The sequence below is a fragment of the Tetrao urogallus genome (assembly GCF_951394365.1).
Source record: "Tetrao urogallus genome assembly, chromosome: 7".
In the NCBI taxonomy this organism is placed as follows: domain Eukaryota; kingdom Metazoa; phylum Chordata; class Aves; order Galliformes; family Phasianidae; genus Tetrao; species Tetrao urogallus.
In genome coordinates this window covers 38,549,006-38,565,365 of record NC_136820.1, presented here as the reverse complement: position 1 = coordinate 38,565,365, position 16,360 = coordinate 38,549,006, and the positions used below count along the sequence as shown (strand labels likewise).

At 46.9% G+C, this 16,360-nt stretch overlaps 1 protein-coding gene across 1 annotated transcript in view; it reads left to right on the top strand.

The window, feature by feature from the left end:
* Positions 1-284: 284 nt before the first annotated feature.
* PARD3 (par-3 family cell polarity regulator) overlaps positions 285-16,360 on the top strand; it is a gene marked incomplete at both ends in the record, with an annotated part of 424,269 nt that continues 408,193 nt past the window's right edge. Inside the window, one exon of the mRNA XM_079538143.1 lies at positions 285-404. Coding sequence (XP_079394269.1) covers positions 285-404 — 120 coding nt within the window. The remainder of the gene's footprint in view (positions 405-16,360) is intronic.

Below are 16,360 nucleotides of genomic sequence, written 5' to 3'. Positions count from 1 at the left end.
GGGCAGCTCCGCGGCATGTGAGCGGCCCGGCCTGCCGCGCTCCCCCAGCCAGGCAGCGAGCGGCCCTCGTCCCGCCCTGCTCCTACCCGTACCCCGGTCCCCTGCCCGTACTTCTGCAGCGGGGCACCCGCAGCGGCGGTCCGGCGGCGGCGGCGGCCGGAGGCTGAGCGCCGCGCCCCGCCGGGGGGCGGCCGTGGCGGAGGGCGGAGAGGCGGAGGAGGAGGAGGAGGAGGAGGAAGGCTGCGCGGGGCCGGAGGGACGCGGGAGCCCCCCGGCAGCGCAGGATGAAAGTCACCGTGTGCTTCGGGAGGACGCGGGTGGTCGTGCCCTGCGGGGACGGCAACATGAAAGTTTTCAGCCTCATCCAGCAAGCGGTGACCCGGTACAAGAAGGCGATCGCCAAGGTGAGGGGCGCGGGGAGCGGCGCCCGGGATCAATATGGCGCTTCCCGGAGCGGGGAGGGGAGCGAGGGGGAAAGTCCGGGCTGCCCCGCTCAGGGCGGCGGCGACCGCGGGGCCCGGGGCCGGACTGTGGCGGCCCCAACCCCATGGAGCCGTGCTCGGAGCCGTGCCCGGAGCGGCCGCGGGGAGCGCAGGGGGGGCGGCGGCCCCTCGGCCGGCCTCTCGCGGCGGTCCCTCGGCGGCGGGCGGAGAGCGCGGCTCCGGCGCGGCTCCCCGCGGGCGCCTGGCGGGCCTCGGCCCTTTGTTCGCCGGTGCCCGGCGGCGGGGCGGCCGCCCCCGGGAGTGCCGTTGCCGCGGGGCGAGGCGGGAGGCTCGGCTCGGCCCGGCCCGGCCGGGGAGGGACGCGGGGGCCGGCGGTGCCCCGGGGCGGGCGGCGGGGCCGAGGCGAGAGCCGCTGGAAATCCAGCCTCAGGCTTCCCGGCCCTCCAGGCCCGGCGGGGAGGCGGTGCGGGGGGACCCCGCCACAGGGACGCCCCCGGGCCGAGCCCCCCGGCCCCGTTCCGGCCCGGGCTCCGGGGGACCCCGGCGGCGGCCCGGCCGCATCGCGCGGCCTCTGCGCGGCTCCGGAGGTGCGCGGGAGCCCCGGGAGCGGGATGCGGCCGCGGGGTGCGGAAGCCCCGAGCCTGGCCTGCGGCGGGGCCGACTCGAACGTTGCCCGTGCCGGCCTCCCTCAGCCCCATGTTGAAATCACGGCAGTGGGTGTGCGGCGGTTACACGCTCGGTTTCCTTGCCACAGATTTGTTTGGAACTGCTCTTTTGCGTTTCTCCATTCTTTTTCTTGGACTTTCTTCTTGTTGCTGCAAAGTTCTTAATCAGCCGTTGGTTGGGACAATACCGAAGTGGCTCTCTCGAAGCTGAAGTGCCATCCCTTCCCCTTCCTTCTCCCCGATTCGCTGAAGCACTGCGTTCAGCTTTTCTGAGCCACTCAGACAGTCCTCACTCCTCCAGATCTGGGAGTTTCATGTTGGCAAACGCCGACCTGAAAGCTCTGAAGCTGCAGCTCTCCTAGGAGAGCTCTGTGGGCAGAAGCGGTGGGTGTGAAGGACCCCCGGGAAATGTATGAGATCAGTGTTCTCAAAGGGAGCTCTGGGTGCTGCATGGAAGGTGGGCACTGGGGCTCCCCATGCCTCCTCATTGCTCTGTTCTTGAGGGTTCTGGTTCAGAAGCATAAAAGCAGGAAACATGCGCTACACTTGTGTTTGTCTTCCTGCAGCAGTTGTGATTCTGGCTAGGAAAAGAGTGAGGGACTGCCTGGGATGGGGCTGCCCGGTTGCTGGTTGCATGCTGTAGGCTCTGTGTGCCCATGTGCTGTGGGTACAGTGTAGTGGCTCTGAGGATGTCCTGTGGGAGCCCTGAGGGCTTAGTTGGGCCGCTGGTGTGAGAAGCAGAATTTGCAGAATTCATTCTTCAGTGCTACAGTGCTGTATTGGTAAATACATGTGATGCCTGATATTTGCATATAGTCACAGCCTGGCCCCCCCCCCGGCTCCCTGTCCTGGTTTACATGGCACAGTGCTGCAGGTATTAGCAGTTATACAGCGGTTACGCCGTGTGCCACGGGTATGGGCTGGAGTAGCCATAATTACCGAGATTGTTTCTATTATATGGAAATAATGTGGTTGAAAACCTAGCAGCAGCGTCCACGGGCTTCTCTGCGGGTGCTTTTTGCAGTCAGTGTCACACTTGTGTTTAACCTGACTTCAGCGAAGCTTTTCCTCAGTGCTGCCCAGGATGCATCCTAGAGCCTCCCTTAAGTGCATGGATAACATTGTTAATGTATGGTTCCAGGGGCAGGGCTTCGTGGGTTACTGTCTCTTTCCAGCAGTTAGATAGTTGCTTTCAGTGCTGATGTAGCGCTAGTGTAGTGGTAGTGTAGTCAGAGAGCAACCCTCCCGTCTGGACTGAGGTGGAGAGGAAACAAAGTGATTCCCGCTCTGGGAGGTGAAGGTGTGTGTGTGACGACGGGCCCTGGCAGGTGGCCCCACACTGACACTGAGATCTGCTGAGCCGCTGTTGTGCTGCTGTGGAAAATGCCATTGTGGTGGAACAGCATTCATAATAGCTTAATGAAATGTATGGTTTTCATGCTGACTGGAAAGCAGCGATCCTCATCCTGCCCAAGGTGTGTGGTGGCTCGATGTGGCCGTGCTGATGGGAGAGGGCCGGAGCTGCTGCTGGCCTCAGCCAAGCTTTCCGAACTCTGTTAATGAGGCCACGTGCTGGGAGTGAGGAGAGTACATACGCAGGTAATGCAGATCGTAGTGAGGTTCTCCTCTCTATGAATCATTAAAAAGCACTTTTTAAAGTAAATTTTAAAGTGACAACCTACTTGCTGCAGTTTCTTGTGGATGCTGCTGTCTGTGGTTGGGGTTCATACACCTTAAAGAAGTTCAGGGTGGATTAACACAGCTGTTGGTACTAAATCTTTATGTGTGGAATGACTTCCTAACATGGTGGGCTGCGTGTGGATTCTCTGTGTCCAGGAAATCTCTGTGATCCCTTGCCTATGTTTCAAAGGGGGCTCTGTGTCTGAAATGTGATCCATTTCCCTTCAAGTTTTGTTTGCAGAGAAAGATGAAGTGCATTGAGAGATGTTTGAGAAGTCCACCTGTCCAGGGCTCTTGGAGGTGCTGTGTGACACAGCTTCTGCAGCCAGCATTCCGTGAGCCCGGTTTGTTCAGGTGGTGGCCAGCACGAGAAGAGCTCAGGGCTTGGTGGGTTCCGCATTGGTGCTGTTCTGTTTGTGGTTCTTGGGCAGTTCATTTGTGATTGAATGGTGCTGGGGAGGAGCAATGGGGGCCTTTGTGGAGAGGGGAGGTCAACCAGCCTGAGTTGTGTTGAAACTGATGGGAAGAGATCATGGGCTGCTCAGCCAGGAAATCGGCTGACAGGCTTATGGTTTGAAATGTTTTAAACAAGTGATGGCTTGTGACCTAATGTGAAAGTGTGGAAAATGTCCATTAAAATAGTGTGAAGTTGGATGTATCAATTAACTTTTTATAAAAAATAATTAAATGCGTGTCCTCTAGCTTTGGTTTAATGACACTGCAGTCAGAAATGTTTCTGATGTTTCTTTTTGATTCTTTTATTTATTGGTAACTTTCCACAGTGGTAATCTTTTTGAGATACCAAAGGTGTTCTACTTTTCATCTTGTTTTTCTTGCAAATATCAGCAGACAAGGTTAGGCTATGGATAGGTGTTGTGTTTTTCAATCTCTTTTTTTTTTTTCCTGCTTTATTGGTGTCTGTGCGATCTAAACGAGTGCAGTAAACAACACCAGTGAGGAATTGGTAGTTTCATACGTTTACAGAATTGTTTGGCCTCACACTGTATCCACGGGGGCTGTTGGGGCTCTTCATGGCTGTAGATCGTGCTGTCCCATGTGCCATGAGTTTGTTGTGTTGTTTGTAGACTGCACATAGCTCTGATTTTCTGTGGAAAAATAAGGAAATGAACAGAAGCTCCTCCTGAACCCACAGCATTTTAGGAGAATCCTTTCCCTTCTCCCTCACTGGACCTTTCTAGGAAATTAAATGTTGGAGGGATTGCAGTATTATATGGAACAATGCTTGAATTGTTAATTTAAAACCCACAGAATGTTAATATTTGTTAGAAGTAATTGTAATCTGTTCCCTGGTAGCATTTGAAGGCAGCCACTGATATCAGACCAGGACACAGAACCCCTCACTGCTGCAAGCAAAGGTAACTGTGTGAGGTGCCACCCAAAGCCTGAAGCCCCAGCTTGCTCTTAGACATGAAATCCATTAGCAGAGGAGCATGAGGGGGAAGGTTGTGTTTATAGGGAATGTGCGCTGCATTTTTTTTGTTTTGTTCTTAATTTGTCTTTTTTTTTTTTTTTTTTTTTTTTTTTTTTTTTTTCTCCAGTGCTAGCTAGCACAGGGGTGTGTCAGCATGAAAATCCCCTGACTGTGTGTACTTTGTATGGCTGTTAGCCTTCTCTGCACAAGGGTGGCTGCCGGATTTTGTCACAGGCACAGCTGGTTCTCTTAGGGTGCCTTTGGGATACTCCTTTGCAGTCACAGTGAAGATGCTCGTGGGCAGTGATGGCATAAGTAGCATAAAGGAGGTTTTATTTTCAATCTCTGCTGAGATATGTTGCAGCACATTCCCCTTCGGAAAGCTGCTGCAGGATTCTGCAGGTTTGGGAGCTGTTGCTGGAAATGCAAGTCTACAGCTGGTGTACAGTGATGAAATTCCCTCATTTGTTGTAGAAAACTTCCTTTTTCCCAGTTCTCTCTTTATAACTCTGCTTTCCTGTAGCTGTGGCGAGTATGAGAGCTGGGTGGGATGCGAATCCTTCAGCTCTGCAGGTAGCTTTAGTGTGGGCATGTGTGGTGCTACCTTGTTTTGCTTATGTGAGCAATACATATCTTAGCTGGATGGGCTGCAGCACTGTTTTAAGGTAGTATTGCATGGTTGTCAATATTTAGCCATTACTTACTGATGGCAGCAGCACCAGTGCACTTTGTGGAAGAGCAGCTTGCAGTCAGCTCGCTGCTGGGTGCTGAGCTCAGCTGCAGCACGGAAGATGGAACTGTGGAGATCTGTGAAAGCACTCAGCATGGTCCGTGAATGGCTCCAGCCTGCAATTTGGGGTTGAGGAGCTGCCAGCCTTCCTTGTTACAGGCAATAGCCTTGACCAATGGAAACCATCTGACTCTCAAAGCTCTTCGCACTTCAGCTGCAGTTATGATGGTTGCAGATGTTTTAGCAGTGCTATAAAAGCACTGCTGGAAGTAGCACTTTCTCAATTGGATCAGACTATGACATCTTTTGGTTGTGGCACATTCAGTCTGGTAAAATAAGATGGGGTAAACGGGGGAGAAACATTACTGATATTGGTCAGACAGAATATGGCTCATGTAGCTTTAAAACAATTTCCTGGTTCTTCAAAGGAAAACAAACCTCTTCATCCAAATAGAAACTGAATGGATAAAACATGCAACAATGCCGAACCGATGCTTATGTATATTGAAAATAAAGTGGAATTCTTCTGACATAAATCCAGAGTATGGCACAGATGTTCTCACTCAGAAATGTTTTGCGAACAGTAAGAAAATAAAAAGTGGAGGAAAAAAAGTATTAAAAATTCTGCAAGATACATTAGAGCATCTGTGCTCTATTTTTTTTTTCTTTTCTTTTTAATATACAGTATATATTTTTCTTGTTTCTTTGAGGTCATTTTACTGTAGTGCTCAGCAAATCTGGTCCTGGAACGCAGATGAAAAAATCCAAGAAGCCAAACTTCCTCTGAGGAAAGTTCCATAACGCAGTGATGCTGCTTAAAAATGGGAAGGGAAAAAGAATGCTAGGAGCTGGCAGCACAGATGTCCACAGTGCTGGTCAGGAAGACCAGTGGTGCTGGTGGAAGGGAGATGAGTCAGATTCTGAATTCAGGAACAAGTAGTTTTAAATGATCAGTGACCATTAGGGTGTTTTTGTTATTAAGATAATCACATTCATTTTGTTTGCGACCGTCTTGAAGTATTACATTGTTTCCAGTTGGTAGCTTTAGTTATTTTCACAAATTGGTTCCAGCTATTTGTTAAATCAGAAGTGCTTTTAATAATTATTTTGTTGCATTTACTCTTACAAAACGCAAAACAAAAAAACCTCAATTACTAGGTCTGTGAGGGTGACTTATGTTCCACTTGAGTTTCTGATTGTACTGGTGATACGGATCATAGAATCGTGGAATATCTCTAGTTGGAAGGCACTCATAAGGATCACTGAGTCCAACTCCTGGCTCCACAAAGCACTTCCCGAAAATCAGATGGTATGTCTGAGAGCACTGTCCAGATGCTTCTCCAACTCAGCAGCTTGGGGCTATGAACACTTGCCTGTGGAGCCAGTGCCCCCCACCCTCTGGTGAAGATCCTTTTCCCAATGCCCAGCCTGACCCTGCCCTGTTACAGCCCCATGCTGTTCCCTCAACCAGCTAGCAGTGCTGTGCTTGATGCTCCCCAGGATAAAAATGGCCTTCCTGGCTGCCCGAGCATGCTGCTGACATATGTTCATGTGTTGATGTGGCCCAAGACCGCCAGAGCCAGGGTTGCTTCTTCCCAGGTGCAGAATCTGACGCTCTTGTTAAACTTTGTGTTGTTGGTGGATACTCAACTCTCTAATTTTTCTAGATCTCTCTGCAAGGCCTCTCCACCTTCAATGGGGTCAACAGCTCCTCCCAGCACCGAGTCCCAAACAAAATGAGGAGTGAATCCTGACTGAAAGCTCTTAGTCTAGGCCCCATTTGATGTATTTGCATGTGGACCTGCTGGAAATGTGCACAGGAGCATTCTTTGTACCTGGCTGAAGGCATGGTGCCGGCCCCCTGAGGTTCTCTGTGGTAGAAGAAAATTTCGCAAGCTTGCCTAGCTTGGGAAATGTCGATACAGAGAATCTTCCAAATTGAATTCAGTGCTGACCTTGCTGCTCCAAGAAATGCTGTGTGAGATAAGGGCTTACCAGGCACTTGCATCAGCAAAAGCACTGCGTTGGTGAGGAGCAGAGGGCACTGATTTCATTGAATTAAGGCAGAATGGATGCTGTGCTGCGTTTCAGGATTTCCAGTGAACGGGGAATTTCATCAAGGCTGAGTGTATTGGAGCACGGGCTGTGTGTTGTGGTGCCACAAGATGCCAGCCAGCCCCATCTGCAAGGCCTTGTGCTGGGCTGCTTGTCTTGGCCTCCCGTTTCATCAAGTTTGGCTCATTGGGACTTCTTGGTAATGGGGACAGGGCTGGCAGAAGGGAAAGGATTGCAGGGAGAAAAGTGGACTTCTGAAGGCAAGGGGAAAAAAACTTGGGGTGGCTTTGGAGGGTGGCCAAGGAAAAAGCCTCCATGACTGTGCCAAATGGATGCAGCTCCTGGTACCATTTGTTTCACATGAGGGAAATAGGAATTTGCAAGGGGGCAAGATGATAAATTTCATACTGACAAATGAGAAGAACTGAAGGTAGGAAGGGTCTGGGTTAGCTCTTTGCCCCAGAGGTGAGCACTCAGTTTAGAAAGAGGATGAAATATACGTCCTCAGTGTGACGCTATGGCTGTCATTCAGAAGGCTTCATTTTAAAAAGAAACCTGGGGAATTTATTACAGGAAGCTGCCCTTTTTGGGTAATAGGTGTCCTGAAAGTAGTGAATCTCTGACTTGGCAGCGAAAATAGATGCTGTTTTGGAAAAGCAACATCCAAATTTTAGCCATACTCTCCCTATTCTCTTAGCTTAGCTGGCTGCTTATGCAGAGATTCTGGACCTTTGCAGTAGAAGTGAGTTGCTGTGCCATTAGTGGTTTTCTTTTCAAGTGCCCACGTTGATAGGAATTTGTTCTGAGTATGCATGCCCTTGCTAAACCAGAGAGTTGGAGGGCTATTTGCAATGTGCTGGTATTCCTGTTGAATTACTAATAGGAGAATAAAAGTTATGTGGATACAAAAGGTTTTAAATGGAGATAGAATGGTTGGGAGTGTCTGCGTGCTTTTGTGTGCACCCTCTTGGTTGTTCTCATTCACCTGAAGAAATTTAGCCACGCTTACCAAATGACAAGGAGTTTCAATTTACCCCATCTTTTTTGCATGTGCTTTCAAAGTTCTTGAGTTACTTGGCCTTCCCCTAGGCAAAGAGCACATCGTGCTTTTCTTCCCTATTAAATGTCGGAAGCAATGTCCTACCTATGAGAAACTCGCAGAGGTGCAACCTGTCGTGCATGGCATGGGCAAAGTTGCTTTGTATTTGTCCTCAGAAAGTGTCTGAGCAGAGCAACAGTTCATGACATACGGAAAAATTGCTCATAGGAGTTTTGGAGTGTCTCTGAGGTGACAAGCCTGGAAGTTTTGTTGCTGTAACAGCTGAAATGTTGGTTTAAAAGGCATTTAAATTGAAACTTCAAGCACCTTTAGCTTTAATTAACTGCTAAATTAGGCTTAGCTTGGTCAAAGAAGAAAATGTTGTGCCCTGTAAGTAGCAAAGTGTTTTAACTCGTGGTTGTAGGAGGCAAGGGAGCTGTCTCACCCTGCACCCTGCAATCACACCAAGAATAATGCTTTGGTAAACTGAAACCAGATGTCAGTGTGTGAAGTGTTATTGTAATCAGCGTCTTGCAAATCTCCCCTTTATGAGAATGGATGTTTGAAGTACATCCTGATGACCCTGTTGTTGTGTCACATCACCACAGATCGGTCCAGTGCCAAGCTGGGAGCCGGTGTCCTGCAGCTGCTGGGGGAATCCCAGCATGACCCATCTTCAGCCCTGCTTGCTGAGGTGACACGAATCTGGGCTTTATTCCCTGGCTGCAGGATGGCAGCAGCAGCAAAGCAGAGCTACCTTATATGAAAAGTTAATTTGTGCTAAGTATTCTTTTGATATTTGAATATGCAGCAATTAGCTTGGACGGACTGCTGTTTACCTTTTAGAATTTGGATAAGTCTAAACAAGCTGCTGAAGGGAGCTGTGTTGTAAATCTCCTTTTGGAACATTTTTTGACAGTCATGTATTTCAGACTGAGATGAAATTAGCTCTCTCTGGTGTCCTGGTAGCCAGTGACTGCTGGGAACAATGCTGGGCCTAGGGTAAGGGAAGGGCTTGGGCAGGGCGCTGATGCGGGGGGTCTCCTAAGGGGCCCTGGGAGTCCCCATTCTGGGCATGCCCTCAAGGTGGGAGTGTAACTGCTTGTGCCTGGATGCTGCTCCTCTGGCTTTTAAAATGAGATCCATAGTTCAATGTTTCCCATGGCCAGCCGCTGTGCTGGAGTGCAGTTTGTAGGAAGTGCTCCTCTTTGTTCTAAATTGGTCTGACTTCTTAATTCGGTACTTGCTTGGTCTCATTGTTGAGCAAGGTAAATAAAAACATATGTTTTCTTTGCTTAATGTGAACGTTCTTAGAATATTTTGGATCTGAATATCATAATAGCTGTTTTTGCAATGTGTATGTTGTATGGGTGGCATGCCTTCTTTCTTAGCCCGTGTGTTATGTCTGTGATTAGACACTGATAGGGATGAAGGCTGCTCCAGCTCTGGGTGTTTTCATATGGTGCTTCTGCTTCTGTGTGCATTTTTTTGTCTCCTGAAACACTTTGCTGCCAAAGGTTTCTGAATGCCAAAGGCCCTGGGAATAGGGATCCATTTTAAGACACAATAAATACACAATTTTTCTCGATCACATCTGGAGATTAAAGTTGTACATCATATTGAAATTAAAAAAAAAAAAAAGTTTTTCTTATATGAATTATGATTTAGATGCATGCCATATTTAATCCAGATCTTTTCTGCCACTTGCTTTCCTAAAGTGTATCGTTTCTTTCTGAAGCAGAGTGCAGAGTGTAACAACTCCTTTGTTTTGTGTTATTTTGCAGTATAAGCTAAATGCTGAGATAGGAAGCAGAGCTCTGAGATTGAACAGTTTATTATTAATACTCTCTTGCAGCTTTTCTTTCACCTGATGCTCTGGTCTGAAAGCAGACTCAGTGAAGACCACATAGCTTCAGATGTGCCAGCTGTACCTCAATCTGATAAATGGGAGGTCTGTGCCCTGCACTCCCAACTCATGCCCCTCTCAGCATTTCTGACCAGCAGCAGTCAGCTCCTTGCTTCTCACCTCCTGCTTTGCTGCAGATGAAGCTGGGCAGTGGGTGTTCTGGGGATGTGGACCAGGGGCTTGATGAGGGCAGAGTCCAGGTTTCTGGGAAGCTCCCTTTTGATGATGACAGCAGAAACATGTACTTTTTTCTTCCCCTCCATATTGTTGAAATTTCAGCGTGCAGCTCTTCGGTGTATAAATTATGGTGTGTGTGGGAGGGAGGACGTGGTGAAGATTGGTACCTAGGGCAGTCAAATGACATGGGTTTACATCTGTTCCATGGAAGCTGAGGAAATTTAGAATCAAAACCTGACCTCGAATGACAGCATTTCTTCTACCTATTTGAACTTCAAAGCTCCCATCACCTTCCCTCTTAACATCCAATATGAGATGTGAAAGCAAAGCCGAGGAGTCTTTCCCTGGCTCCTTATAAACACACTGTCGTCTCTGCTGCTTGGGCTGCACTGCTAAATGTGGAAGGCAGAAACCTTACCAGTATCAGAATGAATTCTCAACTAAATGTGATATGAATAATTTTTTTGTTTGTTTTTAAAGCATTGATTTTAATGTACATTATGATCAGTTGTAAGAGAACTCTGTTAATCAAAACTCCAGATCCAGATGTTTTGTTATTTCTTAAGTGACTCAACTGATGATTGTGTTTAGCTGATGTTTCATATCACTTCTCAAGTAACTTTTGTGGCTGTGTTTCATCAGCCCCTTTGGGAGTCCTTTGGAACTCAGTTAACAAAATCCACTTGAAGTTCAGTTGCTTAAAAAGGTGGAGACCTTTTCTTTTGGCTTTTTTACCTACCCCTTAATCCTGGTTACTACTGTGGGCTTAAATTTTTTGAGCTTCATCTATGCTCCCATGCTGAAGAGATGTGCCTGCTTTTACAAGACCAAGGCCAGCTCCGTTACGGCCTGCAGAACTGCTGTGCAACATCTGCTGGGAGAGCCTCTGGAGTGTTAGAACTTTCCTTGGTATGGGATGAACTGCTGCAGGTTGCTTTGATTTCTTACTATGAGGTAAGGTCATGCATGCGGGTTGTATGAGCTGTTGGTGAGCACCAAATGGTTTGAGTCCTGACTCAGAGTTAAGTCATTTGTCTGCAACTCTGAAAGCAGAGTGTCTTTGGAGGAGTTTAATGCAACTTTGCTAATAGGTCATAGAAAACTAATGATAGATAGTTGGGGTTTTTTTTTTTGGTCAAAATCATTCCAATTTGATAAATGTCCATGTGTGAAGAAACCTCAGGGATGGAAAGATGTAGAAATGCATGATGGAGGCTATAAATGCTGTGGTTAGGATTTAAGAAAAAAGCACTGCAGTGTCTCAATTCAGAGGATTCAGTTGGATCCTGTGGTTAAGATATAGGAAATTCCTTGATAGTTTTTCTCCACCAGGCTGTGAGCTGGGAAGGGAGATAGCTCTGTCAGTGCCCTACTGTGCCGGGCAGGGCTGGGTCCTTTCTGTCAACACTGTCCCAGATCTACAGTCACTGGGAGAGTCTTTGTTCATCGGAAGTGGACACTTTTAAAACATCCACATGGGGATTTTTTGTGTCTTTGCGCTCTCTTAAGATAATGAGAAGTACTTTGCTGAACTGTTGGTGCTGCAGCAGAACCATGATGCACCCATCAGCTACGACAGTTCACTGTACCCCAGAAAGCTGCAGTCCAGTACTTTGGGTAGTAATGTAGTAGTATGTGAGCTTCAGCAGTGTGCTCACCCTTGTGTCTGTGCAGTGCTGGGCTCTCACTGTCATCTTGTTTGAAATGGACTGTGCTGTGGTTTCTGTGCTGCACGTACCGCCAACATGCCTGCTGCCCTGCGTGGCTCCTGCAGTGTTTGGCCCTTTGTAACCCCTGGGGCTGAGGCCCTGCCTCTGCCGGCAACCCAGCAGCAGTGGGGAAAATGCATCATGTGCTGCACATGGCAGCGTGCTTGATGGTAACTGCCTGATTGTCACTGTGCCACTGGGAGCGTCCAACTGGTCCTCCATGGCAGGGACGTCCACGGGTACATGAGCCTGCATGATTTTGAGAGCACTCTGAAGAGAAAATGGGTATCCTTCTTTCTTCTCTGGAGGAAAGGTGTCAAGGAACTGCACCCAAGGGCATGCAGGACATCAGCAGAGAGAGTGTGAATGTTTTCTGCCATGCCTGCCTCTTGTGTGGAGCGTACTGGCTCAGAAACAAGATTTCCCTCCAATGCTTTCTCCTCTTAATTTGGTAATTTCCTTGTGTGCTTCACCACCTTCTCCTGTCAAAAAGCAAATCAGTGAGCAAACGTTGTAGCATTTGGCAGGTATGTAATTAACACACAGAGCAAATGGGGAAAGCGAGGCGCAGGAGGCTGCTGACTTTGGGACCACACAGGCAGCTCAGCGTCGGGCTGGAAATAACACGCTGACATGCTGACTCCCAGCCGCAGCTCTATCTTCCCCCTCTAGTAAGGATGTGGTACTTAATCCTGCTGCTCTTCTGGAGGTTAGCCTTCCTGTGAAAAGACATGCCAGGCTTTGCCAGGCTGAGAAGCGGGCGTCTTGTGGTAATTGGCTGCTGGAAAGAAAGTATCTTCCTGCTAGGAAAGTGTGCGCTCTGCCTGCTCAGCTGCTTAAATAATTACTGTTTCTTGTGTAATTCATTTCACAGGTCCCACTTTGTATGAGATCTCTCTCACAGTATTTACAGAGTTACTGTGGTTGAAACTTCTGTACAGTAATCCATGCTGAGTAGTGAAGATGCTGACTCCAATAATGCATACTTGTTGAAAAGATTGTAACTTAGAAAGATGGCAGAGCAAAGGCTTATGTTTTCCTTTAGTATAGCTACTAACTGGATTCATGAATAGTCATTTTGATTTTTTTTTTTTTTAATTTTATTTTAAACTTGGTGCCACACAGAAGCCGTAAGGAGATGTATCAGAGATGTACTGGGCTTAAATAGGAGAAGTTTAGACAAGGGAGAATATAGATCCTTGCTTGTGAAACTTTCTGTTTTTTCTTGTTAAAGTGCTGTAATTTTCTTTCAGTATTGAAGTGTTGCAAGTAAGTAGTCAGTAAGTGCTCTAATGTTTAGCCAGTGCTGGTGAGAAAAGGTGCCAGGTCAAAAGGCAAGGCCTGGGAGCAAGAACTGTCTGCGTGCATGCATGTTCCTTGCAGATTGATGGGGTTAATTGCCACGGTCTCAGCTTTGCTTGTAGACTACTGTGCTACTGATGCTGACTGAAAAGAAGCTCAGTCTAGCACTACTTTTTAATCCCTTCTGCATGCAGTGCAGAAGAGAGCATGTTTTATCTGGGTAGATCTAAGTGTAATTTTTGTGATTATAATGTCATATCAGGATCTCTATATTAAGGAGAAGGAAACATGCAGAGCTGTGTTTGCTGTAGCAAGTATTAAATAATAAAAATTCTAAGCCCTGAAAATTGAGTTATTGCAGATTATTATGTCACCCTAAAACGGCTTTTAAAATGACTGGTTTGAGTTTAATAAGCATCAGTTAATTCTTTTGTGTTTTGAAAACATGCCACCGCACAACTGCAGCTCAACATTACCGCTTTTGATGAAGACTTCAGGTTCCGCCAGCAGCTGACATAGCCACATTACCTCCAGCTTTTTGGAAAGATGCAGCTGGAGGACTGCGCGACGAAAACATGTACTGAATAATTTCAGATGAGCCATTGTTCATCTTCTGCCCCATGACATTATTTCTTAGTGACTTTGACAAGCACGCAGTTACCTGGCATGAGGGCATACAATCAAAAGTGATTTCTTGAAACTGGATAGCTTGAGAGATTTCAGTGAATCCTGCTAACAAATATCTCTAACGATTTGCATGCGTTATGTGTCTCTTTCTTGTTGTAGCACATCCCCATTGTTCCAGACATACTTTTCATTAGAAAGTCCCTGAGAACATATTGTCTGTTTGTACTGAGGTTCAACCACTCCTGAAGCTCGCAGTGCTGCCATTCTGTTTTCTGATTTCTCCTCAACTTTTTCTGCCTTTGGAAACAGAGCCGTTTCTCACCTGTGCAATGGCATTGCTGTTATTGGCTTTCTCATCAAAATTAATTGTTTCCGAAGTTTATAGGCTCTTCTTTTTTTCTGATGTTCTTTCTGTTTCTTGCAATTGATTGTTACATGGCAGCATCCCCTTCCCTTGTAGGCACAGTATGCAATCCACAGGCTCTGTTTTAGAGGGTTTCCTGTTTCTCGTGTGTTACTGAGTGCATAGACAATATGAAAGGAAATCACAGCATCTCAGTTGTGGTCACTGCTTCATCTGCTGTGTCCTGCAGTAGAGGAAAAGAGGAGGTGGATATAAATGGCGTATTAACTTTTCTTCCATTACTCTACCACATTAGTTAGATGTTTACAGGCTGTCTTGAGCTGTCTTGGGCCTTTATTTTTTTTCTTTTCTCTGTCTTAAAATGAGGCTGTTTGCTAAGGCAGGACAGTTGTCAAGAAATTCTGTATTGTTCTATTAATCTCACACCCTGCTTACATGAGCTTTTCCTGAAGGCATGCAAGAACAAAACAGAAGGGGTGGCTGGTCTGCAAGAGTGATGGCAGCAGTGCACGTCCTGTCCAGATGCTGTCATGCACTTACGTGCTGCACAGTCCTCACGTGCATGAGCTGAGCATGTGGGGAGGATACAGACAGACAGCTTTTGCACCTGTCAGTGACTGTCACGATGTTTGCTGCAACTGCTACTGAGGAAGAATTTGCAACAGAAAGTTGAATTTTAGTGAATGCATTGGAAGTGCTACGCATGGTGATAAATGACTATGTGGTGGTAGGATTCTGCTAGCTCAGATGTCGCTTCATTTCTGCTTGTTCTGCTGCCTGCAGTTAACAAGTGGGTAGGTTTCCAAATAGACACTCTTCTGGTAATGCTTTGAAAGGATGTTTCTGTGCCTATTCTAGCCCAGGATATTTAAGTTGGGTTTGTAAAACATTAAATAAGCTTGAACTCATGTGTGTGCTTTTTAACTGTTAGTGAAACTTTCATTTAATCACTTTTAATAATGTTAAAAAAATGTACATTCAGCAGTTTGTCCATAGCGGACAAAATGCCTCGGCGGTGCTTATGGCCAAACAGACTGGGTATAGAAATCAGTATTAGGAAAAAAAAGCCACAACAGAACATCACTGTGAAGAAGGGGAAATAATTCAGTTTAAAACATAAGCAAATAATAGATTCTCATGTACAATGATGCTCTTTTCATTGAAGTACCAAACCAGAAAAATTGGGTATGTTCACTGATTTACAGGCTGCTGAAACATAACTACATGAGACAACTGAAGCTCCTCTGAATAGAAGGCAGTATAATCTGAGGATCAGCAGCTGAAAGGCACTCCCTTTTTTAATCTTCTGTTTCCAGCTGGAAAGGGAAATGTTCTTAGTTTCTCTCCTCTCTTTTCTTTTTTTCTCTTTGTAATAGATTGTAGTTGTAGAGCTAACAAGAATAGACTGTTTGCTTTCACCAGCCAAGCACGTTTCCATACAATTGTTCTATTTGCTTCTTTCTTTATCAGTTGAGGGCAAACCATTCAAACTATTCTTTTTACAGCACCTTTCCTTTTTATTGCCCTTGCCCAGAGCACAGACTTTTTGTTAGCATTCAGGTGGCCTGTGTACAGAACATAAATGGGAGCCATCCCAACCATACTGGCCATTGAAATGCCTTATCTGCCTTCCTTGTTTTTAAAGAGCCAATTTGCATTTTTTCTCTGTATCTCATCTGAAAGTGCAAAGCATAAAATGTTTTCAAACATCCTGCAGTTCGTGCTGTGTGAATGAATTGAGAAAGCAGTCCGATACGTGTCTGGAATTTGCAATTTACATATAAAATCTGAAAGGTAGAACATCTGAAAAAGAAAATCTCAACTTGGCTTCTGTTGTGTGCATTGAGAGTGCTACAATTATTAACTACAGAACGCATCCAAGTCTTAAGATATGTGGGAACCCAACAGGAAAATGACTGCTGTTCTGGTGTGATGAGAGCCACATTTAGGTAGGAACTGGATGGAACAGCCCTGAAATCAGGGAGACTTCTGTCTGGACGTGGGGACCTGCCAGCAATGCTATTTGTCAAATTCTGCAGTTAAACTCCTGAAGATGTGCATTTAGCACTGTGTGATCTGCAGTTTCTTCAGACAGCAGCAGCAGCTCTGCAGTTGGATTTGTATCATGTCATGATTTTGCTGTGAAGGGTCCACTGTGAGGAGGGCTCACCTTGAGCCTGGGGTGACCTGGCTCAGCTCCTGGCCAAGAGGGCCAGTGCTGTTGTGGTGCT